The 19,691-nt window shown below is 37.6% G+C and overlaps 1 protein-coding gene across 2 annotated transcripts; it reads right to left on the bottom strand.

The window, feature by feature from the left end:
* Positions 1 to 543: 543 nt before the first annotated feature.
* Positions 544 to 12,325, bottom strand: ndfip2 (Nedd4 family interacting protein 2). 2 transcript variants are annotated; one of them, XR_009203705.1, is made up of 8 exons: positions 12,066 to 12,325; positions 9,125 to 9,284; positions 6,022 to 6,109; positions 5,842 to 5,929; positions 5,594 to 5,718; positions 5,210 to 5,276; positions 4,884 to 4,989; positions 544 to 1,581 (listed from the first exon to the last, which is right to left on the bottom strand). XR_009203705.1 is itself a non-coding variant. In XM_058380910.1 (8 exons), exons 1-7 carry the CDS (start codon positions 12,093 to 12,095, stop codon positions 4,886 to 4,888), a joined length of 705 nt encoding a protein of 234 aa, XP_058236893.1. In that variant the 5' UTR covers positions 12,096 to 12,324; the 3' UTR covers positions 544 to 1,581; positions 4,884 to 4,885. The 2 variants fall into 2 exon arrangements, 1 of the variants encoding a protein (XP_058236893.1); XM_058380910.1 differs by having other exon boundaries at positions 6,022 to 6,152; positions 12,066 to 12,324.
* Positions 12,326 to 19,691: the final 7,366 nt, after the last annotated feature.

The raw sequence follows: 19,691 nt of genomic DNA, 5'->3' as shown, positions 1-19,691 counted from the left end.
CTCACTGCTGCCACTGTTTTGATGGTATGTGTTCAACCAAGTGGCTTTAAAGAAAAGTTACCAGTGGAGGTAAAATGAATTAAAAAAACAGGAACATCAGTTGAATACTTGATGAAAGCCTTTACTCTTTGTTTAAGAATCTAATGAACTGCATGGCAGAGGTGACTGAAACCAGGACAAATTGCAAACAGAACATAAACACTTTGTTCTAATAATTCAGCTAAAATTATGGCCACACTTTAAAGAAAATATTAGTCAGTGCTGTATTCACATTAGCACATTATATTACATTAAATTAATCTTTACATACATAGAGAACAAACTTAAATAAAAGTTGGCCATATCTTAAATCTATTCATAAATATGCCAAGGACTCCACTGGCACCTCCAGACACATTAAATGACTCAAAATGCAATGCTTTAAATCCAGTTAATGCACAGAGATGGTTGTTGGGTTTGGGTGGAATGTTATTGGCATACTGCAAAATAACACACTCACACACACGGTAGGATTTAAAGGGGATGAAGTAAATGTAGACAGTCTGTAAGCATTTTGTCAAGTTTTATTTCATTATTTTGTTTAAAATGGCACAGCTGTGTGTTATAACCATGCACTGAGCTATGTTATTTATCATCCACTATTGCTGATCGAACAGTCACCGCATTTAAGGCGGTTTACATTTCCCACATTATTTCTAATCTAATCCCTGTTCACAGTTTGAGGAAATTTACACATTATTATTTCATCAATAAAAAAAAAATCTAATAACAAAAAAGTGCAAAAAGCAATATTTGAGAATTGCACTTCCAGTCTTAACATTTTAACAATGCTAATCTATAGTTAAACATGGGAGTATTAATTAGCTAAATGCAAACCTCCTTAAAGTAGACAGGGTTACAAATGAACCAATGAAATGGACAGGAGGTGGAACTGAGGATTTTTTAAATCCCCTCAAATCCTCTCCATTTTATTGGATGTTGCATGTAACTAATCACAACACAGTTAAATAAAATTCCCACAAGCTCCTCAATACAATTAAGCAAACAACATCAGAACCTTCTCAAAAATGTGCAAAAATATTGTACATCAGAATGAAGTTTGACCTTATCATTATTTAAACAATTAAATTAATCAAGCACATGTTAATACTGCAATAAAAGTTGCCAAGGTCCTTAATTCCAAATGCGTTAATGATCGACAAATCACTGTTTCCATTTAAATGAACAAACTTGCATAGGACATCTTGGCTGCATATTTACGAGGGCTTTTGTTCGTTTTTTATTGACTGCATGCGGTTTGTAGATCGTCATTCAACAGTAAATATTTTCCCAAACAGCAAACTTCAATATTAAACTATATGGAATTTTGGCAAAAGACATCTGTATCAGAGATACAGAGATGAAATGACGATTTGATGAAGCTTGAGTGGCTTTAATAAGGGCCAGATTTTTTTGAAGAGCTCCTTATTGTCCATTCTCTCACTCTTTTTCTCCATGTCATTTCCCACTGCATCCACTTCCTGCTCTTATTTGGGTTCAGTAAGTTACAAATCAGCAGGAGGTGTGTTTGGGAACGTGATCCTGAAAAACATGGAAAGGGACAGGCAGAGAAAGGAACAGAAACAATGGAGAGAGAGAAAGAGAAAAAGAGAAAGAGAAATGTGTGAAGTCAATCAGTTGTCTGTTATCATAGTTAAACCAATAACCTTAGGTTGTCACTTTTTTATGCTGTTTTATTTGTACAGTAAAGAACAAATCAAACCTCACTTCAGTGAACATCCATGCACAGGCTAGCTGTACAATTTGCATTTGTATTTTTAGGCTACACTGTTAACAATGAAAGTAAATAATGATGTGCAATAAATGTGCAAAAGAATGTAGGACATTTGTATCATACTAAACTATTTAAAGTACCAAATATGTACATGCTAATGGAGAGTTCACAGCGTGCAGCAAAATTCCCTATAGCTTAAGATATGTTGAGGATGTGATGTGTCCAGCAGCATCTGGGACGTTTCTTTCCCCATGTTCTCCGGCCTCTTTGACATAGCATATGCCTTTGATCTGACTCTAAATTAGCAGAGTGTGAGGGGTCAGTGATGAGCAAACCTGCAGCTCTGAAAGCTTTCTTTCATACAGAGCTGATCACAATGGTATTCACAGCCACAACACAAAAGGCAGCAAAAATAACTTCAGAATTTGTGACCAATTCTTTGAGACTTGGGATTATAATTGTTACCATTAAAGTAAAACATTTGAAACTTTTTGCAGTTTAGTGCAGTTGACTATAGATATTGTTTGAGTTACACAATGAAGACCTTTAGGTTTGAGAGCACAAAAAAAGATGAGCTCATAAATCAGAATTTCAGCTTTTATTTCCTGATATTTACACCTAGATCTGTTAAACAACTTCCAACCTGTAATGGCCCAAATTTTTAGAGTACTGGAACATATAGGCTGAGAATAAATGAAAGTAAATAACACATAGTATCCACTTCAAGAGGTACAATGCATGCTCAAATGGGTAAAGGTCTGGTAACTGCCCCCTCCCCCAAAAAAAGTCCTTTGTTGTGTTTAAAGTGCAGTCATTGTTCTGCTGCATGATGGAGTTCCTTCCAAATGATTGGATCAATTTCTCTGTAAATTGGTAAACATAAAACTTTGTAAAAAAATTTGTACACTTCTAAATTCATTATGCTCTTACCATCAGGAGTTCATCAATGAGGATTAATGATCCTGTTCCTGAAGCAGCTTGAGCAACAGGAAACACCTCTCATTTACATGTTCCAATATTTTTGAACACTTGGAAAATGGATGACTTCAATCAAAAAGTTCTTTAACACATCTACTGGCAAATGTCAGGAAATAAAAGCTGGTGTAATCTTATGAGATTACAAACCCAAATTTCTTCAATGTATAGGAAACACAAAAGAACTGGTGGTTTTGGAGGGAAAGTGAGGTCAAGTCTATCCCAGTCACCTTTTTAACTATTTATAATGTCCTTAATGTTTTTGTTGTTAACAGTGTGGCATAAAACTGTAGTCTGTGCATAGCTGCTCAGCAAAGTGGAAAAATGAAACAGTTTTTACTTTAAATAAGACTAAAGTTGAATAGTTTACTGTCTTTTTTTAAATTGATGATTGGCTATTAAAGATGACTGTAAACACAAATATATACTTTTGCCTTATTCACTGTACTACTATATGATTAATATTATCAGAGGGTTAGTGGTAAAGACTAATTCCTTATATTATACAGTGATGTGAAAAAATAGGACACCCTGTGTGTTTAACATATCTGGACATATGGATATTTAATATCAATATTAACAATACTAAAAGATTCAAATAATATAACCAAACAATTTAAAATGAAGAAAAGACTTTTTTAAAAATTTCAGTAAAATGTACTATAAAAAAACTATTTCTGGTGAGGAATAAATTAGGACATCCCGACATTTATTCCTAATAAAATGGCTAAAATCACACACAAGCGTATCACATCAGGTACACATGATTAGAACAACGTTACTCAGCTTTTTGAAGGAGCCTTGCCCTATTTAAACCTCAGATATTTAGTTTGGTGTGCTCCTGACTGTTGAAGGGTGTGATCAAATAAAAAGGGGATTGAACATCATGGTGAGATTGAAAGAGGCCTCTCTGAGGCCTTCAGCAAGAACATCGTGAACATCATGGTGAGTTTAAAAGTGCTCTCTGAGGCCTTCAGAAAGAAGATTAAAGCAGCTTATGATTCGGGTAAAGGGATTTAAAAAGATCTCAAAAGAATTTGAAATCAGCCATTCCATTATCTGGAAAATAGTCTAAAACTGGAGGACATTCAAAACAACTTCCAACATGCCCAGGTCTGGCTGTCCAAGCAAGTTCACCCGAAGAGCAGACCGCAAGATGCTAAAAGTAGTCAACAAAAACCCTAAAAACCATAAAAAACTTTACTATGGGAGGTGTGCAAGAAGGAAATCTTTGCTCTCTAAGAAAAACATGAGGGCAAGAATGAAGTTTACCAGAGAGAACGTAGACAAAGACCAGGACTTCTGGAATAATGTGCTTTGGACAGATGAGTCTAAAATTAAAATTATTTGGACACTATAACAGAGCATGTTTGGAGTAAACCAAATACAGCATTTCAGCAAATGAACCTCCTACCAGCTGTGAAACATGGAGGTGGAAGTGTTATGGTTTGGGGATGCTTTGCTGCAGCAGGACCTGGCCAGATCACCATCATAGAGCCCATTATGAATTCTACAGTGTATCAGAAGGTGCTTGAGGAACATGTAAGACCATCTGTCAAAAAAAGTGAGGCAAAAGTGAGGCTAAAGTGGAACTGAACTTTGCAACATGACCCAAACCATAGCAGTAAATCCACCAAGGACTGGATGAAAAGTAAAAAAAAGGAGAATTCTGGAATGGCCAAGTCAAAGACCAGATCTAAATCATACTGAGATCCTGTGGGGTGATTTGAAATGGACTGTGCGTGCAAGAAACCCACCAAACCTCACACAGCTGAAAGAATTCTGCATTGAGGAGTGGGGGAAACTTTCTTCCAGTCCATGTCAGAAACGTCTCACTGAAGTTAATTCAGCCAATGGGGGTAACACTAGCTATTATGGGGTAGGGTGTCCTAACTTTTTCCTTTTGTTGATATCTTTTTTTAATAAGTAAAACGAGGTTCATTTTTGTTGTTTACCTGCAATTACATCACTTTATTTTCCGGAGAAAAATAAAAACAAGATTAGACATCAATGTGTAAACATTTCTTAATAAAGAACTGAATATTTAATGGGGGTGTCCTAATTTTTCACATGACTGTATGTGCTGCCTTAGACATACCATGCTGCAATAAATAACATGTATGTGAGTGCGTACCTTTAATAGAGGAAAAAGAAGCGAGCTCTCTGTGTGCTGGCGATGGCCTCGGACATGTTCCTCACCTTCAAATAGTTCACAAAACCTTTAAAGAACAGCAGCAGACCTGCACAAGCATGCACACACCCACGGAGACACACATCCACCAACACACAGTTAGGTCACTGCATAAGAGTCACCTTGAAATTACATTTATATTTTAGTTAAGTATAGTTTAATTATTTATTCATGTTTTTATGGCTGATAAGATTTCTCATGTTTACTCTATCAGACAAATAGGATGAAATAAGAAAAATAACAAACAAAAATAATAAACAATAAATTACCCAGAACCAGAAATATCCACCAGAGCCAGTACTGTCCATTAACATACCCGGTGAAATAATCAGAAAACTGGGGAAAAAAACATCAACACTCAAAACTTGCTAAAAAAAACACCACAAAGGGCAGTGCATTATGGGTGCTCAATACAAACAGGGCTTAACAAGACTTCCTGAGAATAGGCGTCTTTAGGTATGGATGAATAAAAGTTTATTACAGGTATAACAGGTATAAACACAGCACCGCTCACTTTAGAGCAGAATAAAACACAGCTCTCTCACAACTCACTCCCATATATAAAATATATACTAAAATATTTTGAAAATCTGAAAATCATTGCCAATTTGCATTTGACACATTGTGTATGTTTGTTTGTGTGCATGTTTTACCCGGACGATGAGGATCCACTTGATAAGCGACAGGCCGAATCCACAAATTGCTCCATAACGGCCGGCAATGGTGTTAGTGAGACAGAAGGACAAGCAGAATCCAATCCAGTTAAACAAGAAAGCCACTGCAAAGACACACACACACACAGTGAGCAAATATAAAGCACACACCCACATATCCAAGCAAAATGTGAGCAAAGATAAAACACACACACACACACACACACACCCACAACTGGCAAACTCACTGAAGAAGGCCAGCATAAAGATGCCATCGTTTCCGACACGCAGCTGATCAACATCACTGAAATCATCTCGAGGAGGAAAATCCTCATCCTAATAGAGATTGGCAAAAAAAAAAATCAGCAAAATGGGAGACAGTATTGAGCATGTTAATGCGTGTGTGTGTTACAGTGGGTGTGTCTTACTCGTGGTATGCTGTCCCCAGTTGAGGCTGCCAATTCAGCTGCTTTGGCTTTCTCCACTTCATCATAGGTGGGGAGCGATGTGGCCACACTGTAGGGGGGTGGAACGGGAAAATCCCCTTGAAACACATGTTCTGAACACACACAAATACACACACACACAGATTCAGTGTCTTAAGTAGGTCATGTTAGTAAGTAATGTTTCATAGTGAAATGTATATAATCTTTCATATTTTACTGAATAAATGATGTTAAAAAACTCCCCACTCAATCAGTACACTCGAGACACATGATGGTGGTTATGAGATCATAATGATCCAAAATCTCAAAAATCAGCAACAATCAAGATCAAATAAAAAAAATTATGTATATTATTTTATAATAAATGATGATTATATATTATATGGCCAAAACTATTTGGACACCCCCCACACGTGTGTGCCTTCCTCAAACTGCTGCCAAAAAGAATAAAATAAATAAATAAATAAAATAATGAATAAAATACAATGCTCTAGAATGCCTTTATATATGCTGCAGCATTATGATTATCCTTTACTGAAACCAAAGGGCATAGCCAAAATGTCTTCTAGTATGACAATGCCCTTGTGCACAAAGACTCAAAGGGCAACCTCACTTCCTGTGAAAGTAAATGGATGACTTGAGACAAACTAACATCAGACAAGTACACAGTTAAGATCAGTTAGTAACCTTCAGTCAAAAACCTTTCTCAGTTTTTAGTTGAAGTAAGGACAGAGGTTTTATCCTAAAAGATCCAACAGGACAACACTGAAAATCGAAGCTAACACTTTATATTGCTAATTGTGATGAAACTAATCCAAGTAATGATATATTCTGGGTTTTTTAATGGTGCCCTCTCTGCATTAAGACACTTTTTTCCAGAGCACATGAGTGACAGCTATGAAAATGGATCATTTTGAAATGGGATTGAGCTGATAGTGAGTGTAGCTCACTTATGTCAGGACAAAACATTGATTTTCTATGATGACTTATTTACAGTTTAAGAGGGATTTATCATCATTCAGTAGCCATGCATAGTAGAATCTATGCACAGAAAGGTAAGATTAGTATTTGATCTGAAGTACAAAGGTACAAAACTGTACTTTCAGCACTACAGTTCATACTGTTCATAGCAAACAAACTTATTTTAGCTTATTTGGACTTTTTGGATCAAAGTTATGATAATATAATAATCCTGTAGTGTGACAATGGGCTATCCTACCCCATTACAAGAATCATGGCACACATGGCAGGGGCATGGAAGCCAATAAAAACACAGGGTTGGCAGGACAAGGATGCTTATCCTAGCTGATTTAACTCCTCCAAACATCAGTGAAAGCAAAAAAGACATATACACAGAGAAAGGGTAGGTAGATCTTGGCACACTCCTTATGCTGGCAATGTTATCCCCATTTTATTAAGATCACAGCAACAAGCCCTCTGAGCCCTTTTTTTTTTACACTGACTCCTGTGCCTCTGCATGGCTGTGTCTGGTCTGCCCGGCTCCTATGCTTGCCAAGACAGTGTTAAAGAATGAGTTTAAAGAAATAACAATAATTTAAAGATGTACTATAGTTGTCCTGCTCCAACACATTCTGGAAATTAGCCTTGAGGCAACTGTGGCAAGGAAAAACTTCCTGAGATGATGTGAGGAAGAAACTATGAGAGGAACCTGACACAAAAGGGAACCTCATACTCATTTGGGTGACACTGGAGGGTTATCTGGAATAGTGTTGAGCTCCCAAGCAACTCATAAATCCAACCAAACTTGTGTGTTTGCAAGAAACACAGGAATAAATCAGTAAATGAGTTCACATTCGCAGTGAGAGGAAGTAAGAACATGTCATGGTTGAAGAATGCCGTTGGCAAAAAGCACAGTGCACTTGGTCGTATAATTTCACTCACTCATACACACAGCATGAGATAACAAATGAGATGCAAGTATACTTTTCACACAATCTGTATTCAAAGAAATTTATTCTGCATATTTTTATGCTCTAATACTAAACATTATGTTCACTTCAGATGTGAATATGAGTGTGTACATTTTCAAACTACAAACAGCAAATATATGGTAAATGAAAACTGACCTAAAATATACTAGTTATCAGTGTCGTTACTGAAAATTTGTATCGCCCTGAAAAAAACCCAAAACATAATAAACAGGCTCTTAGTAAGGCTAGTAAGCTCTGCAAAGGCACCCCCAGAGGACAGAGCCACCTTTACTATCTATCTAGCCCAGGAGGAAGAAAGCAGTGCACATGACAAAGTCTCACACAAACAACTACACTGATGTGCATCAATGGGCAGCTCAGGAGGATACATTAAAAAGAAAGGACGATAATCAGATAAAGCACAGGTGGGAGCAGGTAGTAGAGGGGAGAGTGTGTCTACCTGAGCACAGCCCTAACCACTGCCAAGTTACTCATTTAAAAAAAAAAAAAAAAAAGTGTGTGTGTGTGTGTCCTTTACAATCTTAGAGAGCATCTGGGCCAAATGTGTGATCTAATGGTGTTACCTGTTCAAAGACTAATGCCAGCATGTGCCTAGCCCATGAGCTAGGATGATGGGGGTTAGGGGGTCTGATCTGAAGCAGCAGCCAATTTTCAATTCAATTTATTTGTATCGTGCTTTTAACAGTGAACAATGTCTCAAAAGAAGTACAGAACCATAGAAAAAAAGTGATTAAGTTACTATTTATCACTAATAAGCAAGCCTGAGGTGATGGTGGCAAGGAAAACTTTCTCAGATGATATGAGGAAAAAATGCCAAACACCACACCAGAAAAAAATAAATTGGTGGGGAACGAACAGCACCAGTTCAGAACCGCTCTTTTGGACGGCTAAGGTGGGGACATGCACTTAATCCTGTGCGGTTGCATTTTGCCCAGCTTCAACACTCAATGCCACAATAGTCATTTGCCCTGGTTGTTTGACCTAATTAGTTATATAAAATGTCTATTAAATATAATATAATAATGTAGAATCTTTATTCTGAAAAATTTGTTTTTTTGGGCTTCAAATCTGTTTGGTGTATTATAATGCGATATGAAAGACACTGGTGATAATGGATAGTTTTGAGAACATACCCGGAGTGGATGTAGCTCCTAACGCCAAGCTGGCATAAGACGGGGGCGGAATCTCACTGCCTGATGCCATGGTGACCGGGTTGCTAGCAGCAGCAGCCTGGGATGAGGTGCAAGGCTCTTCGGCAAGGCTTGTTTCAGAAGGCTCATCCTCATTGTGCAACTGAAAACAATGATAGCTGTTTGAGTGAAACACCAAGCAGTGACAGCAGAGTGGTTAAAGCTTTTGGTTATTAATCAGAAGTTTAAATTCCACCAGGGTTAAACTATCATGGTTGGGTGCTTTTTCACCACCCTCAGCTACTTAAAGAAAACAGATCATCTGAAGATGTCTAAAGGATCCATCACTGTACTATTTTCTATTTTTTTTTAATAAAATACTGTGCTGACCTGAAGCTGTGAGGGTACAAAGTTTGCCATGGGGACAGAACTACTACAATAGTTAACTAGGAGTTAATCATAATAACTAGAACTAAAGGACCTCTGCTTTTCTTTTAATGCTTAAGATTTGTTCAACCCTCCATGAGCACTTGTTACACCCTCATTACAGCTCACTTTCTTAAAAAAACCATTTGACAATATGCCACCATTTTATATTTTCCTTTTTCTGTAGTGAATGTACCCTACAGTGATACAGCACCCAACTCCCTCTGTAAACATCCACACACTCATAAGTCAATAAACTTAGAAATGTGCAGGTAAAGTACACATGTACTGAGAGTTTTGGTAATACAAAACGTTTAAAACACAACCCAGTCTGATTTTTAGGAGTATATAGCCAAAACTTTACAATGAAATAACACATGGTCCAGTACAGAATAATGTGTACGTGATATGGTAGTAGATTTTATTAACCAGAAGCATTGATCATGGTGTAACTTTTAAATACAGAGGAATCACTGCGGAGACTTCCCAATAAAACCACTGCAAGTCCACCTCAGTATTAAACACAAAACATATTAAATACCAGATTCCCGAAAGGAACTTTCAGCGACTGACTCCCTGTAATTCTGTGGCTCTTTAAATCTCAGGGTTAACATTACAAACAGAAGGAATCCAAACCCATAAATAATTCCCTGGTCTGCATCCACACTGTGTGGCATCTGTCCCCGTACTCAAGGGCCCAACTACGTGGTGTAAGCCTGGTGTATGTTCTCTCAGCAGCAATCTGGATATATTTCAAAGTTAATGGATGAAGCAAAGCAAAGCAAAAAATATCCCAAGCATAATCTCCAACTCAAAAATCCTAATAAAACACTTTTATGCCAGTTAATCAGCATGTTTAATAAAGGGCAAACAGCAAAAGCTGACAACAGTATGCTTAAAAATAAGTGAAAGGTGCTGGGAATTGGGTATTTGTATGCGCAAAGCAGTGAATCAAGGATGCAGACAAACTGTTGCACATGAGAAGACTTCAATTCTGTGAGATACGTGTCTACACTTATACCGAAGTCTATACATCTCTAATAATCACTCAGCCGAATATACAGCTGATTACGCAGTAATAAAATGTTTATAGACGTTGTATTCTTCTGGAATATCCTGATTTGTGTTTTGTTTTTGACTAGTGCTAATGCGCCATTTTCCCAATATCTGTAGCTATATATATCTGTAACTATAGCTAATATTCTACACTTTTATTCTTTTTTTAAATTCACAATTACATTTAATTTAATATTTATTTAATATTTTAAAAAAATCCATTTAGCACTGTGAAACAGTGTAATGTCTGAGAGATACACACTTCTGAATTTCCCTAGTCAGACTTTTTCATTTGAGGGGAAGAGTCTTGATGGTTTATCAGTTGATCAGTCAGTCAGAAATGCTTCTCAGAAAACTGATAAGAATCTCAGAGCAACTTGTTCACAAACGTCACTTCCTCATTAGTCAAAGACACACCACTGACAGGATTTCTGATTCTTCCTCAAAAATTTTTTTTTATAATCTTACTAAATTACACATAATGGTGTATTACCTCGAACCCCTAACCCAGTAGGAACAGCTGACACATGGGAAGAACAAATCAAACTTTCACACAGACAGTAAACCAAAGTGTGGGCTAAACGAGTGCCACATAAAAAAACACACACAATATGATCTTAATAACTTAAACAATATATAAAATAAAAATAATAAATAAGACGGAATTTATTTGCAATAGCTTCCGAATATCAATCCATTAACATTAACACCTCTGTGTGCATCTTATTCCCAATAATCCATACAAACATCTACCCACACCTATGCCCTACTATAGATTAAAGATTGTACATAATGTGCAGATTTATTCACCAATACAGACATTTAAACCAAGGGACACAACTTTTACACTACACTCATTCATTTACCAACAAAACTGAGAAACACTAACATTCACCAAAACAAACACTTCATTATAGAATACTCTGCTTTACTATATAGAGACCAGAAATTTATATATATTTATGATTTTTAATACGGTTTTAGCTGTTGTTGTGGGCATTATTATTATTATTATTATTATTATTCTACTCTACAGAGAAGGCCTGGAACGCGGAAGTGAACTCTGGCCGAATCCCAACTGTCTCTGTACACCCTACACATGAACACTAACTCTAGGACTTTAAATAACAATGGGTTTTACCCCGTGTGTAAACAAACAAACAAACAGACACATAAACAAGATTTCATAGCCCTTTCTTATCCCACATTACTGATAAGTGCTCTAAGTAGTGTACACAATAACAGCCTTCACACCTACGATGTGCACTAGATATCCATTTGAGATGAAGCCACTGACTTTCGTGGCTGTTCAAGCTGGAAACAACAACACGGCCTTGGCTTGAGTAAAAGCCTGGAGATCACCATTAAACATAAACATGTACAAATATCGCACTCGGAGTTATAAATTATTTGTTAATATTGTTTAAAATATCTGGTTAGTAAGTTTTGCTAGCGGACTTACCACTTGGTAACGGCTAACCGCTGACTCCATTTTTCTTTTACACAGCCGTTAATGAGAAAATCACAAAAAAAATAAATAACGTTAAATAATTTTAGTTGTTGATATGTAAACAGCTGGAATAGGTTTGTTGAAAACGACGGATATATATTTCCCCCATTTACAACAAATTCAGTTTTAAAGAGTGTTTTTGTTCTTCGCTCTAGACAGACATCCGTCTCCGTCTCCTCACAACGCCAAAGCCCAGAGAAAGGGGGACTCGGGTTGCCAGATTTCAGATTTTCAGTACACAAATCCTGATATCTCTTTACGGAGAAATGTAATACAAGGCACCAGATGGCGTCATAGGATTATTTGCATATTCAAATAATTATTTGCATATTATATATATATATATATATATATATATATATATATATATATATATATATATATATATATATATATATACTGTACACTAGCAGTCAAAATTTTGGACACACCTTTTAATTCCATGAATTTTTGTTTAGGGATTTATTTTCTACATTCTAGAACAATAGCTACTGGAGATTTCAAAACTATGAAATAACACACATGGACTTAAGTAATCCATATGTAATGACAACAAAAAACAGTCAGTTGTTATTTTAAGACACGAAGGTCAGGTGTTCTGGAATAGTTCTTGCAAGAACAGTATTGTCAAGTGCATTTGCAAAGCCCATGAAGCACCATGATGAAACTGGCTCACATGAAGACCATCCCAGTAAAGCAAGACCAAAACTTACCTCTGCTGCAGAGGAGAAGTTCATTTAGAGTTACCAGCCTCAGAAATCACCAATTAACAGCACCTCAGATTAGAGGCGTTATGAAGGCTTTACAGAGCATCAGTAGCAGACATATCTCAATATCAACTGTTCAAACGACATTATTGTGTATATCGTCCGCCTTCAGCATTGTTTTACAATGTAGAAAGAAATAAACATCAGGAAAGACCATGGAATTAGAAGATGTGTCCAGGTGTCCAAACTTTTGACTGGTAGTGTATATATATACACTACTCACAAAAAGTTAAGTTTCGGGTAAAATTTCAGGATGCACCTAAAATGCACTATAACCTTTACAGGTGAACTTAATTTGACCTTCTCTACACTTTTGAATGCACATGTCCAGTGTTTCAGTACTTTCTGCATAACTTGCTGTTCTCTAACAAGGTGCTTAATGGCAAAATTCACAACTGGTGTTTGATCCATGAATTGACCAATAACTTTTCTGGTTCAATTAGAATTGGTATTTAAACAGTCCTCTTCATCATGCTGTTCACATTTTCACATCATGAGACCAAGACGACGTCCTTTGGCCACATCCCACGTTGATGACCGCTTCATTGTGAACATTGCCCTGCAGAACCGGATGATGAATGCCACTCAACTCCAGGCACATTTAAGGGAGGTGAAACTGTTTACATCAGCGTGGTCTGCTTGCTAGATGACCTGCAAGGGTACCTGACCACACCACCAGGCACCTATGGGATCAGATGAGTCGCAGTGTAGAGGCTCATAACCCTGCACCACAGAACCTCAATGACCTGAGGGCCGCCATTCAAGAAGAGTGGAATCCCATGCCTCAGCAGACAATAAGTCGACTCGTGAACAGCATGAGACGTCGTTGTCAAGCTGTAATTGATGGTCAAGGGCACATGACAAATTATTGAAACATTGACATTTTTTGTTGTGGTATACCCACCACTGTTGTTGGCTTTTGTTTCAATAAATTGTTTGAGATGAGGAAATCACCACTGCATGCTTCTACTTAAATGCCCTACTTTCATGATATAATATCACTGTAGCGTGAACTTTTTACATTTTCCGTAAATTTCACCCAAAAGCCAAATATCCTTAACTTTGTATATATATATATATATATATATATATATATATGTCATGTGAAAAAAGAAAAAATTAGGACACCCCAAGAAAGCCTGTGTTTTTATATGTAGTTAAACATATGGGCATTTGATCTTCATTTTATAACTTAACAAATAAACCAAATAAAAGTCTTTTTTAATTGATCTGTAAAATGTAATTTTAAAAAGTCCAATTGCTTGTGAGGAAAAAGTACTTGTATTTGTACTTAAAATGGATCAAATGACCTACAGGTGTATCACATCAGGTGCAAATTATTAGAACATTGTTCCGGAGCATTTTGCCTTATTTAAACCTCAGACATTTAGCTTGGTTTTATCTTAATTGTTGAAGTGAGAGGTTTCACTATGGTGAGATTCAAAGAGCTCTCCGATACCTTTAGAAAGGCGATTGTTGATACTTATGAATCTTTTTTATAAGGGATATAAAAAGATCTTAAAAGAATTTGTGATCAGTCATTCCACTGTCCAGAAAATCATTAACCAGTGGAGAACATTTAAAACAACAGGTCAGGCAGTCCAAACAAATTCACCACAAGAGCAGACCGCAAGATACTTAAAGATGTCTCCAAAAACCCTAAAATATCATCACAGGACCTCCAGTGACCTCTTTTGCTACAGTTTATGCCAAAGTGCATGTCTCTACAATCAGAAAGAGACTACACAACTTTAATTATTATGGGAGGTGTGCAAGAAGGAAACCTTTGTTATCTACAAAAACATGAGGGCAAGGCTGAAGTTTCCCAAAGAACACAGAGACAAAGACCAGCACCTCTGGAATAATCTGCTTCGGGCAGATGAGTCTAAAATTAAAATTATTTGGACACTATAACAGAGCATGTTTGGAGTAAACCAAATACAGCATTTCAGCAAATGAAACTGTGAAACATGGAGGTGGAAGTGTTATGGTTTGGGGATGCTTTGCTGCAGCAGGACCTGGCCAGATCACCATCATAGAGCCCATTATGAATTCTACAGTGTTCTCAGAAGGAACTTGAGGAACATGTAAGACCATCTGTCAAACAAATTGAAGCTAAAGTGGAACTGAACTTTGCAACATGACCCAAACCATAGCAGTAAATCCACCAAGGACTGGATGAAAAGTAAAAAATGGAGAATTCTGGAATGGCCAAGTCAAAGACCAGATCAACAATGGACTCTTCTCTCTGTTGAGGTCAGGGAAACGTTTCCGTTCCTTGAAGGCGAACACAGAGAGAATGAGGAGGAGCTTCTTCGCGCAGGCCATTCGGGCCCTCAACCAGTACACCTGGGATCTGGACTCTCTGGTCTTACCCCCACACAACATAACATAACATTCTACCTCAGCTGATTGTTGCACATGCAAAATTGCACTACTTTGTACTCTGCACTACTCTGTACACACAATAACACTCTCACTGTACATCCTCTCTGTACATCTTTGTGTGCACACTGCACTATCACTTTACTCCCTGTTAAACTGGACGTTATATTTTGCCTTATATACACATCTACAATATATTTATATATTTATCTTACATATGCACACTGTACATACTATATTCTTTTGCAACACCATTTCAATGTTGACCATTTTATCTACATATATTCATATACTGTGTCTTCTGTACATTATAGAGTCTACACATTTATTTATATTGTTTTATTTTTCACATATACTATACATATACTATATTGTACTATATATATATACATTTATATTTTTTTGTTTTTTTATATTTTTATATTTGTTATATATACATACATAGACATATATTTGCATATGCATATCTGACACTTGATTTTCATGTCCACACATTTTCTTTTTTACTCTTTCCTCTTTTATGTAAGACAGTCGTAAAAAGCATTTCACTACATGTCGTACTGTGTATGATTTCGTATGTGACCAATAAAAAATTAGAATTTGAATCTAAAGCCTATTGAGATCCTGTGGGGTGACTTGAAACGGACTGTGCGTGCAAGAAACCCACCAAACATCACACAGCTGAAAGAATTCTGCATTGAGGAGTGGGGGAAACTTTCTTCCAGTCCATGTCAGAAACTGGTAGATGGCTACAAGAAACGTCTCAATGAGATTATTTCAGCCAATGGGGGAAACACTAGCTATTAGGTCATAGGGTGTCCTAACTTTTTTTCCTCAGGTGAAATACTCGTTTTTATTTTCTTTTGTTTAAAAGAAAACAAAGTGATAATTTGTTGTTCACATGCAATTACATCATCTACAGGTACAAATTAAAACAAGATCAGAAATGTTGACATTTCCTAATAAGGAACTGAATATTTAATGGGGTGTCCTAATTTTTTCACGTGTGTGTGTATGTGTGTATATACAGTATATATAATTTGCATTTTTCGATCGAAGTAAGCATAAAAAAGTTCACTCAGGAACTGTCTTTAACTGTCTTTAAAATTGATTTTACATTGTGTAAATTGTTATTGTGTAATTGTTTTATAGTGCATATACAGAGCTATAGTTCTGTAAAGCTACTTTGAGACAATGTCTATTGTTAAAAGCGCTATACAAATAAAATGGAATTGAATTGTGAGAGTAGGATTTAGCATTTAGGAGTAGCAGTAGCATTTTATAATCAGTGAGATATCTGATTGGGAGCAATGCAGTGTGGATAAGATCAGGGTAATATGGTCATATATTCTGGTTCTAGAAAAGACTCCAACTGGTGCAAAATGAGCTATAATACAACCTAAAGAAAAACAAAAGGATAAACTAGTTTTTCTGCATCATGTAGTGACATCATATTTCATATTGTAGCTAAATTTCTGAAATGGAAAAATGGCTGTCTTATTAATTTTATTTACACAAGCTTCAAATGAAATATTAGAGTCAATAATCACACCAAAGTCTTTACCTTCCCTTCCCTTTACCATAGTATGTATAGAGAAGTAACGACCAGAAGTAAATCACCAATTCCATCTATGTGGTGGTGGGGGCATCGACAAGAATCAGCTGTGGACGGAGAGGAGGGGGATGACAGGGTAGAGGAGGAGGAGAAGAGAGGGAGGTTGAACTGACAGGTAATGTGTGTTGATTCTCACTTGTGTCTTTTACTGCCAGTCTATATTTGTGGCCCTTGTGATTTTAGTGGCTTCTGAATCTGGCAAGAGAGAGAGAGCATGAGATACTACTGGAGCATAAAATACTGGAGAAAACTTTCTGTAGCCCTGTTTGGTTGAGTGCCTTGAAAAGCGCTGACTGAATATATGTGAGTTCAGAACTGGGCTAAAATAACGCATTCCTCCACACCCTCACACACCGGGGTTCTACAGTGGTGCCAAAACCCTGGATGGCCTAAAGAAATTCTGCTGGGTCAGATAGTGATCAAATCAAATCTGATAACTGGGAGATTGATGATAGCTATGTGCAGTAGCTGATATGAATGTATGTTTGACGCAGTAGCATGGCAAGGTGCATATATTTTGACTTAAGACCCATTGTAAATGACATTAGGTCAGTGGCGGACCGTCAGGGCCAGCAAGGCCTTCTCTGCTGGCCTAAACAGCAGTGATCTGAATCACTGACTTGCATTTTAATATATTTAATATATTTTCCATGAATGTGTATTAAATTATTCCCAATAGTCTATTCTCTACATTTCATAGCTTTTCTCTTGGTTGCGTTGCTTCCAGTAGTGTATATTTATGATAAGAGTATTTATCCAATCATACACTATATTGCCAAAAGTATTCACTCACCTGCCTTGACTCACATATGAACTTAAGTGACATCCTATTCCTAATCCATAGGGTTCAATATGACGTCGGTCCACCCTTTGCAGCTATAACAGCTTCAACTCTTCTGGGAAGGCTGTCCACAAGGTTTAGGAGTGTGTTTATGGGAATTTTTGACCATTCTTCCAGAAGCGCATTTGTGAGGTCACACACTGATGTTGGATGAGAAGGCCTGGCTCTCAGTCTCCGCTCTAATTCATCCCAAAGGTGTTCTATCGGGTTGAGGTCAGGACTCTGTGCAGGCCAGTCAAGTTCATCCACACCAGACTCTGTCATCCATGTCTTTATGGACCTTGCTTTGTGCACTGGTGCACAGTCATGTTGGAAGAGGAAGGGGCCAGCTCCAAACTGTTCCCACAAAGTTGGGAGCATGGAATTGTCCAAAATGTCTTGGTATGCTGAAGCATTCAGAGTTCCTTTCACTGGAACTAAGGGGCCAAGCCCAGCTCCTGAAAAACAACCCCACACCATAATCCCCCCTCCACCAAACTTTACACTTGGCACAATGCAGTCAGACAAGTACCGTTCTCCTGGCAACCGCCAAACCCAGACTCGTCCATCAGATTGCCAGATGGAGAAGCGCGATTTGTCACTCCAGAGAACGCGTCTCCACTGCTCTAGAGTCCAGTGGCGGCGTGCTTTACACCACTGCATCCGACGCTTTGCATTGCACTTGGTGATGTATGGCTTGGATGCAGCTGCTCGGCCATGGAAACCCATTCCATGAAGCTCTCTGCGCACTGTTCTTGAGCTAATCTGAAGGCCACATGAAGTTTGGAGGTCTGTAGCGATTGACTCTGCAGAAAGTTGGTGACCTCTTCGCACTATGCGCCTCAGCATCCGCTGACCCCGCTCCGTCAATTTACGTGGCCTACCACTTCGTGGCTGAGTTGCTGTCGTTCCCAAACACTTCCACGTTCTTATAATACAGCTGACAGTTGACTGTGGAATATTTAGGAGCGAGGAAATTTCACGACTGGATTTGTTGCACAGGTGGCATCCTATCACAGTTCCACGCTGGAATTCACTGAGCTCCTGAGAGCAACCCATTCTTTCACAAATGTTTGTAAAAACAGTCTGCATGCCTAGGTGCTTGATTTTATACACCTGTGGCCATGGAAGTGATTGGAAGACCTGATTCTGATTATTTGGATGGGTGAGAGAATACTTTTGGCAATATAGTGTATTTCAGCCAGTGGCTGACATCGTGTGTTGCCAGGCCCTAATGCCTTCAGAATCAATAGTGCAGGCGTCCGTAGCTTAAAATAAGTGGCAATGAAATTTTTACTGTACATTAACCAATCAGATTTCGAGTTGGCATCACTGGGACCATTTAGCAGGCATACGATTACGTCAGCAATTTCCCGTCTTTTGATTGGATAATTGGAGTAGTCAGAGGCGGTGAACCGCACAAACTAAAAAAAATATATATATATTTTAACTCACAATGGCTGACAGAGGAGAAGAAATCGATTTGGTGGCAGACATCCTTACAAATTGTATTCATGTTCGCTACAAGAGCCTGTGACACAGCGCATTGTTATACAGTGTTTCTATATTCGCTTAAAAGATTACAGTTTGCTGTATACGGCATCAAGAATATATTTTTTGAGAAAAGTAACTGTAATAAAATGGACTATTCCTTGTGAGGTGTGAAATACTGTAGCCTAATTTATTTTTTACTTTGTTATTTAACGGTTGATTAGTATCTATTGCCGTGACGTCATAATGATGGTATAGAGGTGGATTAATTCAGGAAGGACACCAGTGAAGGCCTAGGTGTGAAATGCACAGCCCACCACTGCATTAGGTAATGACTGGAAATCTCTTCAGACTGTGGAAATGTGAGTCCACGTGTGTGCAATCAGTAAAGCAAAATAAAGAAAATAAGAGATCCTGTATGTAGTCTGTGACTGCGGTTCAAAAGCCATTTTAGTTTCTGGCACTGTAGTGCCACCCTGTGGCCGATTGGGCAAGACTTT

Source organism: Hemibagrus wyckioides, linkage group LG26, assembly GCF_019097595.1.
Source record: "Hemibagrus wyckioides isolate EC202008001 linkage group LG26, SWU_Hwy_1.0, whole genome shotgun sequence".
NCBI lineage: Eukaryota > Metazoa > Chordata > Actinopteri > Siluriformes > Bagridae > Hemibagrus > Hemibagrus wyckioides.
Note: the sequence above shows the minus strand (reverse complement) of the source record. Positions and strands in the feature narration are given on the sequence as shown.